Source organism: Pinus tabuliformis, chromosome 4_2 (genome assembly GCF_031772625.1).
Source record: "Pinus tabuliformis cultivar Carrire ecotype Pingquan chromosome 4_2, CPIR1, whole genome shotgun sequence".
Lineage (NCBI taxonomy): Eukaryota > Viridiplantae > Streptophyta > Pinopsida > Pinales > Pinaceae > Pinus > Pinus tabuliformis.
This window is the reverse complement of record NC_142304.1, coordinates 1019329279-1019346540: the sequence shown is the minus strand read 5'-3', so window position 1 is coordinate 1019346540 and position 17262 is coordinate 1019329279. Positions and strand designations below refer to the sequence as shown.

General features: G+C 35.9%; 1 protein-coding gene across 1 annotated transcript; it reads left to right on the top strand.

Moving 5' to 3' along the window:
* The first annotated feature begins 1841 nt into the window (after positions 1-1841).
* On the top strand, positions 1842-2957 carry LOC149173085 (uncharacterized). The gene is made up of 4 exons (XM_089427877.1): positions 1842-1992; positions 2184-2270; positions 2364-2456; positions 2629-2957. The coding sequence occupies exons 1-4, from the start codon at positions 1945-1947 to the stop codon at positions 2824-2826; spliced, it is 426 nt and encodes a 141-aa protein (XP_089284003.1). The 5' UTR covers positions 1842-1944; the 3' UTR covers positions 2827-2957.
* Positions 2958-17262: the final 14305 nt, after the last annotated feature.

The window sequence follows — 17262 nt, the reverse complement described above, 5'->3', positions numbered from 1 at the left end:
GATGAAATGCAGACTGCCTTCACAGTGCTTGCAATGAAGAGAGAAACTCTCGTTTCTCTTGGTTTCCGGGTCACAGATTGCTCAAAAATTCACAGTTTTTGGCCAAATCAAAAGCTATCAATCAAGTACACACTAAAGGGTAATTAGGAGGATGAAAAGCTATCACTAAGAGCTGTTCAGAGTCCTTGTGGAACAGCTCTTCAAATCATAAACATGCCCAGAAACTGAGCTAGAGTAGCTGCCCTCTACTTTGCATTTGAAAGATCCAAATGCAGTTCGATTCGGTACTCCCTGTGTTTAGGAAATGAGTAGCAAAAACACAAACAACCAACAAGATACGATCCCCAGCGGAGTCGTCAGTTTGTTGTTGGGAAAGTATCCAATACGGAATGACCCTATCCCACTCTAAGGGTGATAGTACCTCAGCAACAATCGAAGCAAAGCTATCTAAGATTTCTTCTTTATGAAAGTAAAATAGGGGAGAAAGAGATCCACTAACCGATATCTTTCGCTAATGGTTGATCCAATCTTCTCTCCTTGCTGCTTGCTCCCAGCTCCTTGCTCTTTCACTGGCCCAGCTACACCAAGATCCTGCAAAATGGCAAGAGAGGGAAACTACAAGAAGCATACATTCATAATTGATTCAAGGATTAGAATAAATCAAATACACAAGTATGACAATACATCATTGAGACACATGCATATAGAAGAACCTCAAATGCTTTATTAATGGAAGAAGTAAAGTTCAGGAAGTGATACAACCATAAGAGGCCCAATCCAGCATCACCTTCCCAGCAGAAAGAAATCTCCTCTTCACCTCCTTCAAAGCAAATCACCCAATAACTCTAAACTCAAACCAACAGCACTTCCTTACATTCACAAGATTCCAGCCTCCCTAGACCTCATGAGAGAGCTCTATATATAGGAGTTTTGGAGAAAGGATGAGTCAGCTTGAGGCTGGCATGAAGCTGACTAGTGTCCTCTCTCACTTCAGTTCTTAAGTCCACTTGGAGATTCTAACTTCCACTTGGAGATTTGGAACCTCTTACTCATCACCAGTCGAATTCCTTGATCCAAGTGTCATTTTGGAAGCTTCCTGGGCGCTGACACCTTGAGGAATGACTGTGCCACTTGTCCAAGTACGCTCAGCGCAGGTGGCCTTCTTTGCAGTTGACATTCAGCGTAGGTACAGAGTGGAGCACTTGACATTCAGCGCAGATGCTCAGTGGAGTAGTTGACATGATCCAGAAATTGCTTGTTTTTGAGTGTTTTCAGGTGGAGAACTGTTATTCAGTGCTGTGGTTTGCTGACCTTGTTCCTCTAGGGGTAGGAACAACATGTTTAGGGACTTTGGATCCCTTAGATTATGGACATTTCATGCTTCATGCTGTAAGGCACAAAAATGTCTATAACAGCCCCCCCTGTGCATCACCCCAGACATGCATCTCCCTATCCCGGAGTCTTGGTGGAACATTAGTTTTAACTTGCCAACATAGAAGGGTTGAAAATATAGTATGACTTCATATTGAAATATGACCATGCCCTTCAAATTTGATGCCAGGTTGAAGAAGTATTTTAGGAAAAGTATTTTGAAGTGTGTTCTAGTGTTTGCCTTTTAGAAAATGTTAATCTTTTTTCAAGCTTTCTTTTCAGTTCTTATAACTGATTTGTTTGTTTTACTTTAGTGGTTTATTTATAATAGTTAAAAAGGCTTACGAGATTTAATGGAAACCTTTTATACCCACACTAGATATGCCAAAAAGACCTTAGACGTGTGAATGCCAATTTTGATGCACCGTTCATATTGTGCAGTTGTGATGTTTTTTGTTAACGATTGTGCTGAATAGCTTTGTGTCGAATGATGTAGGTACCTTCAAGACAATTTATACCACATACGGGAATCACATGAGATGGATCTAGATTTGAAGATAGAATTCTTCAAACATGTTAACTAATGCATTCAACTGTCCAATGTTCTTAGGTAGCGGTCTTGTAAGATTTCTTCTGACAATATCTGGTAACAAGAGTATTATTGTAATCATTAAAATGTTATAAATAAGATATATGAAATAAAAATTCAGGTATTGAATTTTTCATTAAACATTATTTAGAATGTATTAATACTTATAAGTATCTTAGACATGTATTTGTGTGAAAATAAATTGAATTGGTTTATGTTTAAGGACAAGGCATCCAAGGCGAGGTTAACCAAGACAAAAGTCACTCATCGTAGTGGCCAGAAAGGTTTAAAAGCATTGATAACAACCTTTGTAAGTATATTAAACATGTGATATTTTTTTAATAAATTTTGTACTAGAAGAAATTCATTGTTATCTAATTTCTCCCTATTTACTGATTGATAGGAACTAAAATATGGAAGACCTCCAAATCATTTGGAAAAGGAGGTGCTGCAGCAAAAGAGATGGGTTGAATTTGTTGTTTGGATGGACTCTATGGTATGTAATCTTAGTTGGATTTCCAATATACTTTTAAACCATATTTTCATTTTATTTTTTAGTACTATTAGATATTATATCTTACCTCATTTTATGGTTAACATTGTATAACAAAATCATGTGTTGTGTTATGTAATTAATACTAACATGTAATATTGATTTTTTTTGTCAGAATGCTATAGGTAATGATTGCCAAGACGATGATCCAAATTATGTTCAACATATATCAGGAGATGATGAGGATGAGGATGAGGATGATGGTGGTGAAGGAGGAGATGATGATGATAGTTGCGGTGTTGGTGATGATGTGGATCAGAGTAATGAGGATGGTCAAGATGATCATGAGGATGATCTTGGCGGTGGTAGCTAGGCATGCACATGCATTGTTTTTTATGAAGAAATTATTGTGTAGAATGACATTGTTATGTTTAGATGGGTGTTGTGAATTTACCCTATATCAATGAGACATTTTGATTTTGTAATCATACGATGAGTTTGATTTATGTATGTTGTTAATTTATCGTAGAATAACGATATTCATGAAATATTTTGATTTGTTAATCATATTTGAATTTTACTTGTTTTGATTAAAAATAATACTGATTTTATTAGTATTATGTTGCTATTTTATACATGTTTTGAAAATTGTTAATGACACATTGTTATTTTTTTGGATGGATGTTGTCAATTTCTCTTAAATTTCTTTACAAATGATTTTGAATTGTGATATCTGCTTTAATGATATTTAGCAACTATCATATATTTCACTATGAATCTATAAAGGGGGTCATATATGTAAAGAAAAATATACTCTATATAAGAAGTCAAATGCGGATGTAACCATGGATGCAAAATTGAAAGTAAAATTGGATGTTAAACTAGGAATTAATACAAAATGCAAACAATTGACATACAAAGTGTTTTAAATTAGAAGTGAAAAATTGTGCAATAGTTGACACAAAGAAGGGAACAAAACATGGCATACAAAAGGATATCAAATTGGGCAAAAACAAGGACACACAAATGGGCACCAAATTAGATGCAAAAAAAGACAACAACTAGATGTAAAATAAGATGCAAAGTTGAGCGTTAAAAAGAAGCAAAAAACGTTACAAATTAATATGCCAAATGATGATGCAAATAATGGTGTAAATTTGGGATGCAAACTTGGGTGCAAAAAAGGAAAAAAAAAAAGATGTAAGAAAAGACATAAAACAAGATGCAAAATGGGGCTGAAAAAAGGTGAAACCAAGGATGCCATATTGGATGTAAAAAATGATTCCTAATCACATGCAAATTTGGGCTCGAACTCAGACACAAAATTATATGCAAATGTGGACACAAAATGAGGCAAAAAAAGATGCAAATTTGGATGGTGAAAACGATATAAAACTAGACACCAAAAAAATGCAAAATTGGATGAAAAAGTCGGTGTAAATAATGGTGCAACATTGGACACAAGTAGACACAAAAAAATGGTGCAAAAAGGGGCATAAAATAGCTTAAAATTGGATGCAAAACTTGGTGCAAAAACAAATACAAAAGTAGACGTAAAAAATGGCTCTAAATTGAATGTACCATTAGACACAAAATAAGATGCAAAGGTGGACACAACACATGACTCAACATAAGATGCAAATATAAATGCAAATTTGGATGCTCAAAATGATGTAACATTAGATGCAAGAGATGGTGTTAAAAATGATGCAAAATTGGATGAAACAAATGACGCAAAATATGGTGCAAAATGAGATGGGAAAAATGGAGACAAATCAAACGTAAATGTGGATGTAAAAAATGGTCCAAAAAAAGATGCAAAAATGGGCAGAAAAATGGATGCAAAATTTGGTGCTAAATCAAATTCAACACATGGTGCAAAGATAGGCACCAAAGCTGGTGCAAAAATAGAAGCAAAAACTAGTGTAAGACTAGATACAAAACCTGGCGTAAGACTAGATGCAAAAACTGACACAAAATGGATGCATAAAAAGATGTTAAATTGGATTCAAAATACAGTGTAAACTTGATGCAAATGATGGTGCAAAAATGGAAGCAAAGAATGACACAAAATAGGAAGCAAAAGAGAATGAAAAATAGATGCAAAAAATGACACAAAACTAGAAGCAAAACCTGTCATAAAATAAGATGCAAATCTTGGTTCAAAATTTGACGCAAAAAATGATGCATAGTTTGGTGTAAAAAATGATGCAAAATCTAGCGTGAAAAAGGATGCAAAATCAGGTGCAAAAAAGGACACTTTAAAAATTGTACAATAGAGCCAGATTTAGCGCCAGGTTGCTCATCACAATTACAAAAAAAATGCACTAAAATCTGGCGCTAAATCTGGCGCAAATCGCTGGTTTTGTTGTAGTGGAAGAGTTGAGAGTCCTTACTGCTCGCTTAGAAGCAGTGGAGGCAGGAAGGAGAAGAGACCCAGAACTTGGGGATGATAGTGAAGAAGAGGCAGTAACTGCTACGGACGGATCAGAGGAAGAAGCCACGGAGTTGAGACTGTTGAGATCGGTATTGTTAGCTAGCAGCAAACCCAAACCTGAGATCCCTAACTATGATGGCAGTCTATCCGCAGAAGTTCTGCTGGATTGGGTAAGTGAGTTAGATAAGTATTTTGAAAACGAAGAGATCAGTGAGGACAAAAGAGTTAGATTTGCTGCGACCAAGTTAAAAGGACACACTGCTTTATGGTGGGATAGTGTCCAAGCGGATAGGAAAAGGATGAACAAGCTACCAATAAGGAAGTGGCCAAGCATGGTGGCAAAACTGAAGGGCAGATTTTCGCCTAAGGACTATCAGGTCGAACTTTATCGACGAGTGCAGAATTTAAGGCAGAAATGTATGACCGTAAAGGAATACACAGAGGAGTTTTATCGTGTAAACTTGAAGGCTGGTTATACTGATGATACTCCAGAGAAGACAGCGAGATACGTAAATGGCTTGAGGCTGGAAATACTACATGAGATCAGTATTCTCTCTCCACGGAATATAGAAGAAGCCTTTCAAAGTGCTGTAAAGGCTGAAGAAAAAATTAACAGGAAACGGAATAATAGGAGAGGACGAGGAAATGGCAAAGGACAAGGACAGTCCTATGGCAGAGGGAGAACTGCCACTAACAACAAAGAAGGCACCAGCTCTAGAGCTTCAGGGACAGCAGAGAAGGGAGATAGCACCAGAGGAGGTCGGCGATATCAGCGGGGAAGAGGAAATGGTCGCGGAAGGGGGACTAATGTCCAGTGCTACAGGTGCCATAAGTGGGGGTACAGATCCTTTGAATGCCCGGAAGTCGAGCACGCTGGCCAGAGGGGAGAATTTGTTGCGCAACCTGAGGAAGCTGAAGCACAGCCCCGGGAGATAGAAAATGTGGCAGAAACAGGAGAGGCTTTAGTTTTAAACAAAGTATTGTTGAAGCCAGCCAAGGAGATGGCTGAACAGACCCAACGGAAGGCACTGTTCCGAACAGTTTGCAAATCACATGGAAAGTGTTGTAAATTGATCATAGACAGTGGAAGTACAGACAATTTAGTTGCCACCGAGATGGTGGAAAAGCTGGGATTGAAGCGACTTAAGCATCCCACACCTTACAAGGTGTCGTGGCTACAGAAAGGCCACCAACTATTAGTTGATGAACAATGCGAGGTTGAATTTCACATTGGCAAATACCAGGACAAGGTTGTCTGCGATATTATGCCAATGGATGTATGCCATATACTGCTAGGGAGACCGTGGCAGTATGATCGGAAGGTGACGCACGATGGGAAGACGAATTGTTACAAATTTGTGAAAGATGGAATCAAACATACGCTTGTACCCATCAAAGAGGAGGATGCAGCAGAATCAAGTGGAACAAAAGCATTGTTAATAGGAGGAAAACAGTTTGTTAAGCAGATTGAGGAAAACGAGGTGAATTATGCGATTGTAAGGAGGACAAAGGCAGTGTCACTGAACACAGAAAAGTCAGAATTGCCTACAGAGATTCAGGAGCTGTTGGAAGAATTTAAGGACATTGTGGTCGACGATTTACCAGATAAGTTGCCTCCCAGGAGGAGCATTAGCCATCATATCGATTTCATACCTGGAGCAAGCCTATCGAATAAGGCAACATATAGAATGAGCCCGAAAGATAATGAAGAGATTCATAAACAGGTGCAAGAGTTGCTGGATAAGGGATTGATCAAAGAAAGTTTGAGCCCTTGTGTGGTACCAATAGTACTCGCACCCAAGAAGGGTGGAGAAAGGCGGATGTGTACGGATTCACGAGCTATCAATAAAATCACTATTCGGTACAGATTTCCCCTACGCAGAATGGATGACATGATGGATTGTCTTAGCGGGGCAGCTTATTTCACGAAGATTGATCTGAAGAGTGGATATCATCAGATTGGGATTAGAGAAGGAGATGAGTGGAAGACAACTTTCAAGATTAATGAAGGGCTATACGAATGGCTAGTCATGCCATTTGGATTGAGCAATGATCCTAGTACTTTTATGAGATTGATGAATGAGATGTTAAAAGAATTTATTGGCAAGTTTGTGATAGTTTATCTTGACGATATTTTGATTTTCAGTAGAATGAAAGGAGAACATCTTCAACATGTTCGAAGGGTGCTAGAGAAGTTACAGCAGAACAAACTGCTGATAAACTTAAAGAAATGTACTTTCTTGCAGAAGGAACTGGTCTATTTGGGGTTTGTAATTGCCGAAAATGAATTGAAGATGGACCCAGAAAAGATTGCGGCAATCATAAATTGGCTGTCACCGAAGAGCTTATTTGAGGTACGTAGTTTTCATGGACTGGAAAGTTTTTATCAGAAATTTATTAGGAACTTCAGTGAAATCTACGCGCCGATGCTAGACACCATCAAAAAGGCCAGTCAGCCTTTTTGTTGGACCAGAGCAGCAGAGGACAGCTTTCAGCTTTTGAAGCAGAAGATTACAGAGAGGCCAATCTTGAGGCTGCCCGACTTTAACAAACTTTTTCAGGTTCGATGTGACGCAAGTGGGACAGCTATTGGCACTGTGCTCAGTCAGGAAGATAGACCGGTGGCATTCTTTAGTGAGAAATTAAATGAAAGCAGGCAGAAATACTCCTCATATGACAAGGAATTTTATGCCGTGGTCCAAGCTTTAAAGCATTGGAGACACTACCTGCTGGGCAACGAGTTTGTATTATTTTTTGATAATTCAACATTACAATATGTAATGTAGCAGCACAAATTAAACCATAAGCACACCAAATGGGTAGAATACTTGCAGAGTTTCACTTTCACGTTAAAACACATTAGTGGGCAAGCCAATAATGTGGCAGATGCCTTGAGCAGAAGAGCTTTGCTCTTACAGGAAAGTAGAACACAGGTGATGGGATTCGAACATCTAAAGGATTTGTACCAAAACGACATAGACTTCAAAGAAGCCTTTGAAACCTGCCAAAATCCCGTGTTGAGGAATACAAGTCCATGGTTGGACTACAATTTGCAGGAAGGACTATTGTTTAGAGGTGGACAGTTATGTATCCCGGACTGTTTTATGAGGGAAAATATTGTACGGGAGAAACATAGTGGTGGTCTAGCCGGTCGTTTTGGCATAAACAAAACTTTGGAGCAACTCGGACACTTTTATTGCTGGCCCAGAATGCACAGGGATGTAGAACGATATGTGAACAGGTGTAAAGTCTGCCAACTGGCGAAAGGACACAGTCAGAATACTAGACTTTACACGCCACTACCTGTTCCGAGCAGGCCATGGGACTCAGTCAGCATTGACTTTGTCTTAGGACTACCTAGAACGCAGCGGGGGTATGACTCAGTGATGGTGGTGGTAGATAGATTTTAAAAAATGGCTCATTTTATTCCTTGCCGGAAAACTAGTGATGCCACGTACGTAGCTCACCTGTTTTTCACGGAGGTTGTTAGATTACATGGCCTACCCAGATCTATCGTTTCTGACAGGGATGTAAAATTCACAGGACACTTTTGGCGCACCCTGTGGAAAAAGTTGGGCACGCAATTGAATTTCAGCTCTGCGTATCATCCGCAGACTGATGGACAAACGGAAGTGGTGAACAGGAGTTTGGGAAATTTATTACGGAGTTTGACTGGGGAAAATTCACGGTTATGGGATCGTGCTCTCACTCAGGTGGAATTCGCTTATAACGATTCGCCCAATCGTAGCACCGGACACAGCCCATTCCAAATCTTGTACAGCATGCATCCTCGGGGAATACATGAACTGCGAGATTTGGGAAAATTGGAGCGGAGAAGCGCGGATGGAGAAGATTTTGCCGAAGCAATGAGCGAACTACATGAACAGGTAAAATTAAAATTGCAGGACAACGTACAGAAATATAAGCAACAAGCAGATTCAAGGCGAAGAGAAGTACAATTTAATGTTGGAGATGAGGTCCTCGCGCACTTGCGCAAGGAACGATTTCCTAAGGGCGCGTATAATAAATTAAAATTTAAAAAAATTGGTCCCTGCAAGATCTTGCGTAAATTTTCAGCCAACGCCTACGAAATTCAGCTGCCACCTGATATAGGCATATCACCTATTTTCAATGTGGCGGATCTGTTCCCATATACTACCCAAGCAGAGGAAGACAGTGTGGTACGGCCAGAACGGGACACCCAAGTTGGAGACAGTTCTTGGATGAGGCATATGCCTTCGGCTCAATCCCATGAGATTGAAGGGATTCTTAGTACCTAGGTAGCCAAGAAGACACGTAGGAAGGAATATCTATGATATCTCGTGAAGTGGAGAGACCGTCCAATGGACCACAGCTCGTGGCTTGACGCGGCGCAGATACACAAGGCTGGCTATTCGGTGGAGGAGCTCATGGAACGGAGCCATGATTTTCTTTTACCCCAGGAGCCTAATGCAGGAGCATCTGGTTGACAAGGCAAAGACAAAAGCGAGGGTGATATGGTTTCTGAAGAGGGCGAAGAAATTAATTCACTAAATGGATAACATACTTGTTTTTTTTTATTTATTACTTTTCTTTTATTAAGTTGGCTAAGATTAATGTAATAAATTGTAATTAGGAGCAGTAGTAATTAGTTAGAGTCATTGTTTCCAGGCAGTTAATTTACTGTTGTAAGAGCATGAAAATAAAATGTACTAGACAACCATGCAAAGTTTCGTATGAAGAATAACTGATGTAACCAATTGAACAAACTAACAGCAGTTAGGACAGTTTGTAAACCATGCTATTAAAAAGAGAGACAAAGCACAATAGAGGGTTCGACTGAAGAAGAAATACAAGAAGAGAGGAAAATATAATTTTTCTGTGCACATTCATCCCTACAGCGTCCTCAACACTGTGTAATAATTGGTATTAAATTATTGTGTGAAGATTGTTAATGCATTGCTACAGGTTCTAAATCAAAAGGAGAGATAACCAAAGCCAGAGGAGAAGCAACAACGCCCAGCTACAGGCGGCTCAAACAAAATAACCAGACATAAAAAAAATTCATTTATGCAATCGAACCATACGAAGTCAGAAATTGCAAGTCCAGCTGAGTGAGCAAACACTGTCAAAACCAGGTATGCGAACTTACAAATATAACCCAAATCAATTCCAGCGTTGAATTCATAGAACTACAAATACAGTCATCAAAATTTATTGTTCATTTACATTCTGTTCAAAGCAAAGGAACGAACCCAGTTCACAGACATGGGAATCATACTAATTACAAACGGAAGCCAAACCCCATAAGTCCCCAACTCATTACCATAACCCAACGACGGTGCTTAAGGAACAAAGAACCAAATACAAGCAGCGGCTCAAGGCCAGCAAAAATATCAACCCTACAAGTCGTAACACTAAGGTCAAGCAAACCACAAACGAACAGAACGACACTACCCGTGTTTCATTCGGAACAGCTGAGTGTCCAAGCGCCAAAACCCTCGGGGGGCTCTACGTGTGAAGAGAACCAACAAAACGAGATTAGTATCTATGAAACGACATACAGGGGAACTGGAAATTGGAGGAACAAATAAAATACAGTGAATTAGTTTAACTGATAGGCAAGCCGTAACCGCAACCATACCTTCGAGTTTTCTTCCTGCTCACGAGGAGCCGAAGACGTTAGACCTAGATAGAAAAAGAGTACAAGTATCCAGCATAGAATAGGGAACTTACCAGGGTTTCATCAATTTGCGAGGTGAACGAAAGACTTCCAGGTTGAGTCCCGAACCATCGAGGCTGTGAAGGCTACCAGGAGCACGTAACTCAGAGAACCAGGCGGACAAGCCTCAAAACAACACAAAGAAATCCATAGTGAAGCTGCAAGAGGTCGCCGAGAGCTCACAGAGCAAATGACCGAGAGAAACAACGAATAACCAAATGAGCGCGAAGCTGTGAAACCCTATACCAAGTCGGGTTCATAGAATTCCGAGGAGGGCAGATGTCCACCAAACAAACAACCAACGTACAATCACCGTAACCCCATTCAATTCAACGCAGATTGAAATCAATTGACATATATCCAAAATCTTTTGATTAATATATTTATTTGTTGGTACGCCATCAAGTGGAGCATGTTGACGGCGGGACCATGTGGGCTGGCCCCATCAGATATTGCCTCTTGAAGCTTCACATCCATATAATATAAAATGAGTAGTGAGAGTCCCAAATAGGAGTTTTGTAATGTCATGTCCAAATATTTATTCTTTTTCAATTGTTTTCAAGTGGATAAGAAGTTTTTCCCCTGTCACTAATGTTTTTCATAATGTTATAATTTCAATTGAAATTGTGATGGATATCAATTCCAATATATTTGTAGCAAGGAATTTCCTCGAAGCTATTGTTGTTGTATACAAATGTATCATACGTGCTATTTTTGGAATTAATTATCATGACTTTCATTTTGTGATGATTAATAGTCATACTCATCTTGGAATAGAAATATTAGAGGATAAATGTGTGCCAAGATTGGCAAGATTCCTTTCCAAAGGCATAATATCATCACTATAAATAAAAAGAATGATGAATATACTGGTGTGCAATACAACTTCCTTCCTCTAAAAACTCATATTTCTCAATATATATGCCAAAAAGGGTTGGGGATAGTGCACCCATTTCTTGACTATGATATTGTAGCTAATTTCTTCCACCTCTCACATAGTGATCCTAAACATGACAATAACAATCTCATACAACCCTTTCACAACATGTCTCATCTCAAAAGGTACCTTTATGTCTTCCAAATTTTTCCAAAATTTTGTCTTAAAAATGGTGTTGAAATCTTTCAAGTCAACAAAACAACGTAGGATATTGGTTTTAATATTTATGACACTACTCCATAATGGTTTTAGGGGTAGCAAGGCGGACCACAATTGAATGATATCCCCTAAATACATCTTGTATTTAGTTGATTTTTCAAGACATTCTAGCCAAACAATAATATTTTTTTCCAAATGATAAAATTAGACTAATGATAATGGTCTTAAAATTAGAGGATATATTTTTATATCTTTTAAAAATAGCTACACTGAGATTTTGCATCCATGGTTTATGCAACAATTGTTTCATCACCAAATTTAATTACTTATAAATATGAAAGATAATTACTTATAAATGTAAAAAAAAAGAATAGATCCTTTAATTTTTAAAATTTAAACTTAGTAATATTCATATCCTTCTTCGTAACAAGCCACTTAATGCTAAACTTTATGTCTTCCCGAGAAAATAGTTTCCCTTCTCTATGAATACTTAAAATGGTATCCATGAAATTATACGAATCAAAAATACTTCAAAGGTAAGAATTTCATTACTTTAAGTGAATAATATATTATATTTTATTTTATAAATTAGAGCTTTACTTTGATAATTTTTGGAATCCAATTTAGAAAGTTGTAATATATTATATTTATTTTATAAATTAGAGCTTTCTTTTGATACTTTTTGGAATCCAATTTTGAAAGTTGTAACAATTTTGCTTTTGTTCTTTTTATATATTCGTGTTATTTTTATAGAGTACAATCTCTTCCCCGTAATAAAGGTGTTATATGTATTTACCATATCAATTTTTAAGGTTTCATTATAATAATTCATAATGATTTTTCTACTATACAACCATTTGTTGGTAATTATTTTATTCTTTTAAAATGACATTTCAGTAGAGAACTTATTAATGAAAATAGAAGGGTTGGATTAAAATTAGGATAGAGGATTTCAATTTCGTCTTTATAAATTATGAACATTAAACTTGTATTTAAATCTTTTAATAATAAATAAATTTATATTGTCTAAAAGTACGTGGATTTCGTTGTCGAGATTTCCTTTCATGTAGCTTTCATGTACATGGTAAGCATTAGAATTAGGGTTAAAGATATATGATAAAATTCAGGCTCATGCTCATGTTACTCATGCTTATCTCATCTACGAGGATCTACCCTGTTGGACAAATTTTAAAGGTGTTTATCGTTGGTACTTGACGAGATTATTATACTCACCAAAGAGAAGTTCACAGATATTTTGGAAGAATGTGGATAAGTTTGAAGTGTAAATTATTAATACATTATGGGTTTTAATTTTTTCATGTATTTTTCATTTAATTTTGTAAAAAAAGAAATTGATTAAGTGTAAGAATCAACTTCACAAACAATTTCCTAATCTCAAGTTGGAAGTTGAGATTTTCATGGGATTGTTTCCCTTAAAAATGTGGATGAGGTCCTTGATATGTGGATCTAAGAGATTTTCTCCTTAAGAATCTCATAAGCTCCTCTTTTTATGGACAAGAGAGTTATTCTCTCCTTGGAATGTGGATCCAAGGAGATATTCTCTCCTTTGTTTATGGATCTCAAAATGTTTTAAATTCTCTTATGTACTTTTGGAGGGAGAGAGTTTGCTTGAGAGAGCTCGTTGAAAGTTTTTGGAGAGCTTGTTTGAGAGAGTCTTGTTAGAGGGCTTTCTGAATAAGATTTTGTTTGAGAGTCTTGAGAGCTCAAGAGAGGAGGTATTTTTTTGAGGTATTGAAGAAATGTATGCAATGTGTTGTCATTCAAGGCTATTTGGTAGTAGAATGAAGTTTTGGGATTCACTCCCTTCTATAAAACATTCACATTCAACCTCTTTTGAGGAAAGAAAATAAAGTGATTCGACCTTTAGAGGCAAATCCATAGATGTAGCCCAGTGGAGGGGGTGAACTTCGTTATCATCTATGTCTTGATACTACATGTTCATGCTTGACTAAGTTCTTTTGTATGCATCTTAAGTTACAAATTTATGTTGAATTTTGTATTTTTATGTGACAAATTGTAACTTAATTTTACAAGCCCTTATAATCAATTAAAAAGACTTTGTTGCAAGTTTTATGCTCTCCAGTTTTCATATCATTTGGTATCAAAGTGTTTGATTGTTCGGCTTAGTAGGTACATTTTTCAAGGTTAATTAAAACAAGGACAAAAAAACTAATTGAAAAGGTAATTTATTAAGTTTTTAAATGTCGATTTCAAAGAATAAGTCTTTTTTTATCCTTCCTTGACAAATTTTTATTAAGGCTGGAAGGTTTTTAAATAATTCTTAACCATGAAGAGGATGGTAGAGGAGTTGTATAATGAGGACAGAGAAAGCGATGAGTTGCAAAAGTAGATGAAGATATTGGAAGGAGAAAAGCAAGAGCTCCAAAATAGGCTCAAAGAAATGGAGTTGTAATTGCAAGTTGCAAAAAGGAACTTTGCAAAGTTCTAGAATGCTAAGGTGTTGATGATTGTAACTAGGTTCGGTCTTCATAAATTGTATTTGAATCATAATTTTTTTGCCTTTTTTTGTAAGCTTCATAGGGCTACATCTTCATCATGTCAAACTTTTCACCCCTATTGGTGGGATAGCACAAGAATTCAACCAAAGGTCTCCGGTTCGATGAGACTTCATTTCCATGACCATTGCCAATTGAGCTACCCCAAATAGAAGTATTTGAGTCATAAAGAAATCAGAAGTAAGAAAAATATTTTCTTATTATTATCCTTATTACTTATTAAAGCATGGGTTTCATGCTTGGTTCATCATGTTTTAGGTCAAAGTCCCCATTGAGGACTTCTGGGTTTTATACTAGGTCATTAGAGTCATTGTCCATTTAATGAGACCCTTCTTGGGCTTTTGAATCATGTAAAAAGAATTATTATTAAGTAAACTAATAAATTTGTCACCTCCACACCAAGTCAACGCTTACCTCATCAAGTCGACCTACATGAGGGTAATTCTAACTCCAGAAGTGGCTATATATAAATTGCAGTTTGATTCATTTGAAGATTACACACACAAGTTCGAAATTCTAGAGAAGGAGGCAGAAGAATACGAAATTACAAAAGAAATAGAAGGAGATTTATTGGAGAAATAAAATCAAAGTTTATGGGTTTCATTTCTCTCCCATGTGTAAATTTACTAGGCTACTACTAGAAGGTCAAAGTATTACATCGAGATCAAAGTTTTTTTGCTGGGTCGAAGTTTTTTTGTGTTGACAGTGTTGGACCCACAAATATTCAGGGCATCTCCCCGATATGAATTCCCAGCTAGACCTCACAGTGTTTGGAGTAGGAGTCCCAACAGTGGGTGGTAGTGTAATGCCTTGATCACGGTAGTGCATAGAGGAAAGCATGATAACGTTGGGTGAGAGCAAGTGTGTGACCCTACGGAGAGTCAAGTGCAATGTATCAAGGTTCTAACACATGGAAGGGAAAGGGAAGTGTACCCCTTAGAATCCTATAATTGTACGCAGCTTGAACGGAACACACGAGCAGAATCACATCTCAAGCTAAAATGCAGAATAATCCATAAATTAAAGTGATGAGTTAATCTAACAACTCACATTCAACAAGATTCATATAAATGCATACAAAGTAGTTCATAAGAATATGTGTAAGTTAAATAACATACATTGCCAAGGCAACCAAAATAGTCCAACTACATTATCAACATATGCAACATAGTTACCGATGAAACGGGAACTATTACCACAAAACGGGTACTTGAGCCCAAAAACCCCAAAAAAACATGAAAAAAAACGAAAAAACGAAAATTGTTTATTCGAGAATGATGTTTTTTTTTTAGGGTAAATTTTCAAATTCTTTTTTAAATGGAAGCAAAAAACTTTTTTTTTGAAAAATGGATGAAAAAACACCCAATTTTTTTTTTTTATTTTATTTTGTTTATTTATTTATTTATTTTTTAATTCCGAAAGAACAAAAATATCGAGTTAAAGAGAAAATATTTGGACTTTGAAAAACTTTAAAATTCCAACAATTCTCAGAAATGATGTTAAAGATAAAATATCCTGTTTCGAATCATGATAATTCTAACTATTTCCATCCATGTTGTTAAAGATAAAATATCATGTCTCGAATCATGATAATTCCAACTGTTTCCATCCATGTTGTTAAAGATAAAGTATCTTGACTCTAAAAAGCCTTGAAATTGTAATTGTTTTCAATCACAACATTAAAGATAAAATATCATAATTCAGAAACACCTTAAAATTTTGACAAATTTTCAACCTTGTAATTAAAAGCCTTCAGTTTGTAACACATTTCAACCATGAAATTATGGACAAATTATATAACTAAAACAATTTTTAAAAATGAACAAGTAAATGAAAGATTCATTATTCCAAGAGTAATTTTTAGGAATGGAGTTAAAGATAAAATATCCAGACTTTGAAACACTGTAAAATTCCAACAATTCTCGGACATGATGTTAAAGATAAAATATCATGTCTTGAATCTTGACAATTCCAACTATTTCCATCCATGTTGTTAAAGATAACATATGTTGACTCTAAAAATCCTTGAAATTGTAATTGTTTTCAACTATAGCATTAAAGATAAAATATCATAATTCAGAAACACCTTAACATTTTGACAAATTTTCAACCTTGTAATTAAAAACCTTCAGTTTCTAACAGATGTCAACCACGAAATTATGGACAAATTATATGACTAAAACAATTTTTAAAAATGAACAAGTAAATGAAAGATTCATTATTCCAAGAGTAATTTTTAGCAATGGAGTTAAAGATAAAATATCTTGACTCTAAAAAGCCTTGAAATTGTAATTGTTTTCAACCATAGCATTAAAGATAAAATATCATAATTCAAAAACACCTTAACATTTTGACAAATTTTCAACCTTGTAATTAAAAACCTTCAGTTTGTAACACATTTCAACCATGAAATTATGGACAAATTTTATGACTAAAACAATTTTTTAAAATGAACAAGTAAATGAAAGATTCATTATTCCAAGAGTAATTTTTATTTCAAAGGATAGAATTACAACTCTTTTAAAATTTTAGCCTAAGACAACTTATCATAGTGTAAGGAAAACCTAAAAATCAACCATCAAAATGAAGTGTTCTTTTTAATGAGGCATTAAAATTTCAACAATTTTAAAACTATGTTATACAAAATGATAACAATAAATAATATCATGGAAATATCATTGTATAATTTAAAAAATAAAAATTAATTTCTATTATTTATTTGATTTTAATCAAAATATCAACTTTGTAGATTGAATATCACATACATTAAAGCATATAATCCAAAAAACATAGAAATGACCCATAACTTCATCTAAGATCATATGGAAGTCAAAATTATTTATTTCAAGTTATCATGCAAACATCTCTAACGACATGAATTTCTTTTAATTAAAAAATTAAATCCAACAAACATAGAAATGACTCATAAATTTGTGTAAGATCATGGAAATCAAAATATTTATTTCAAGTTACCATGCAAACTTCATTTACATAAAATTTCTTAGGCATTTATTCAAAATCATCCATAGGATTTGGCA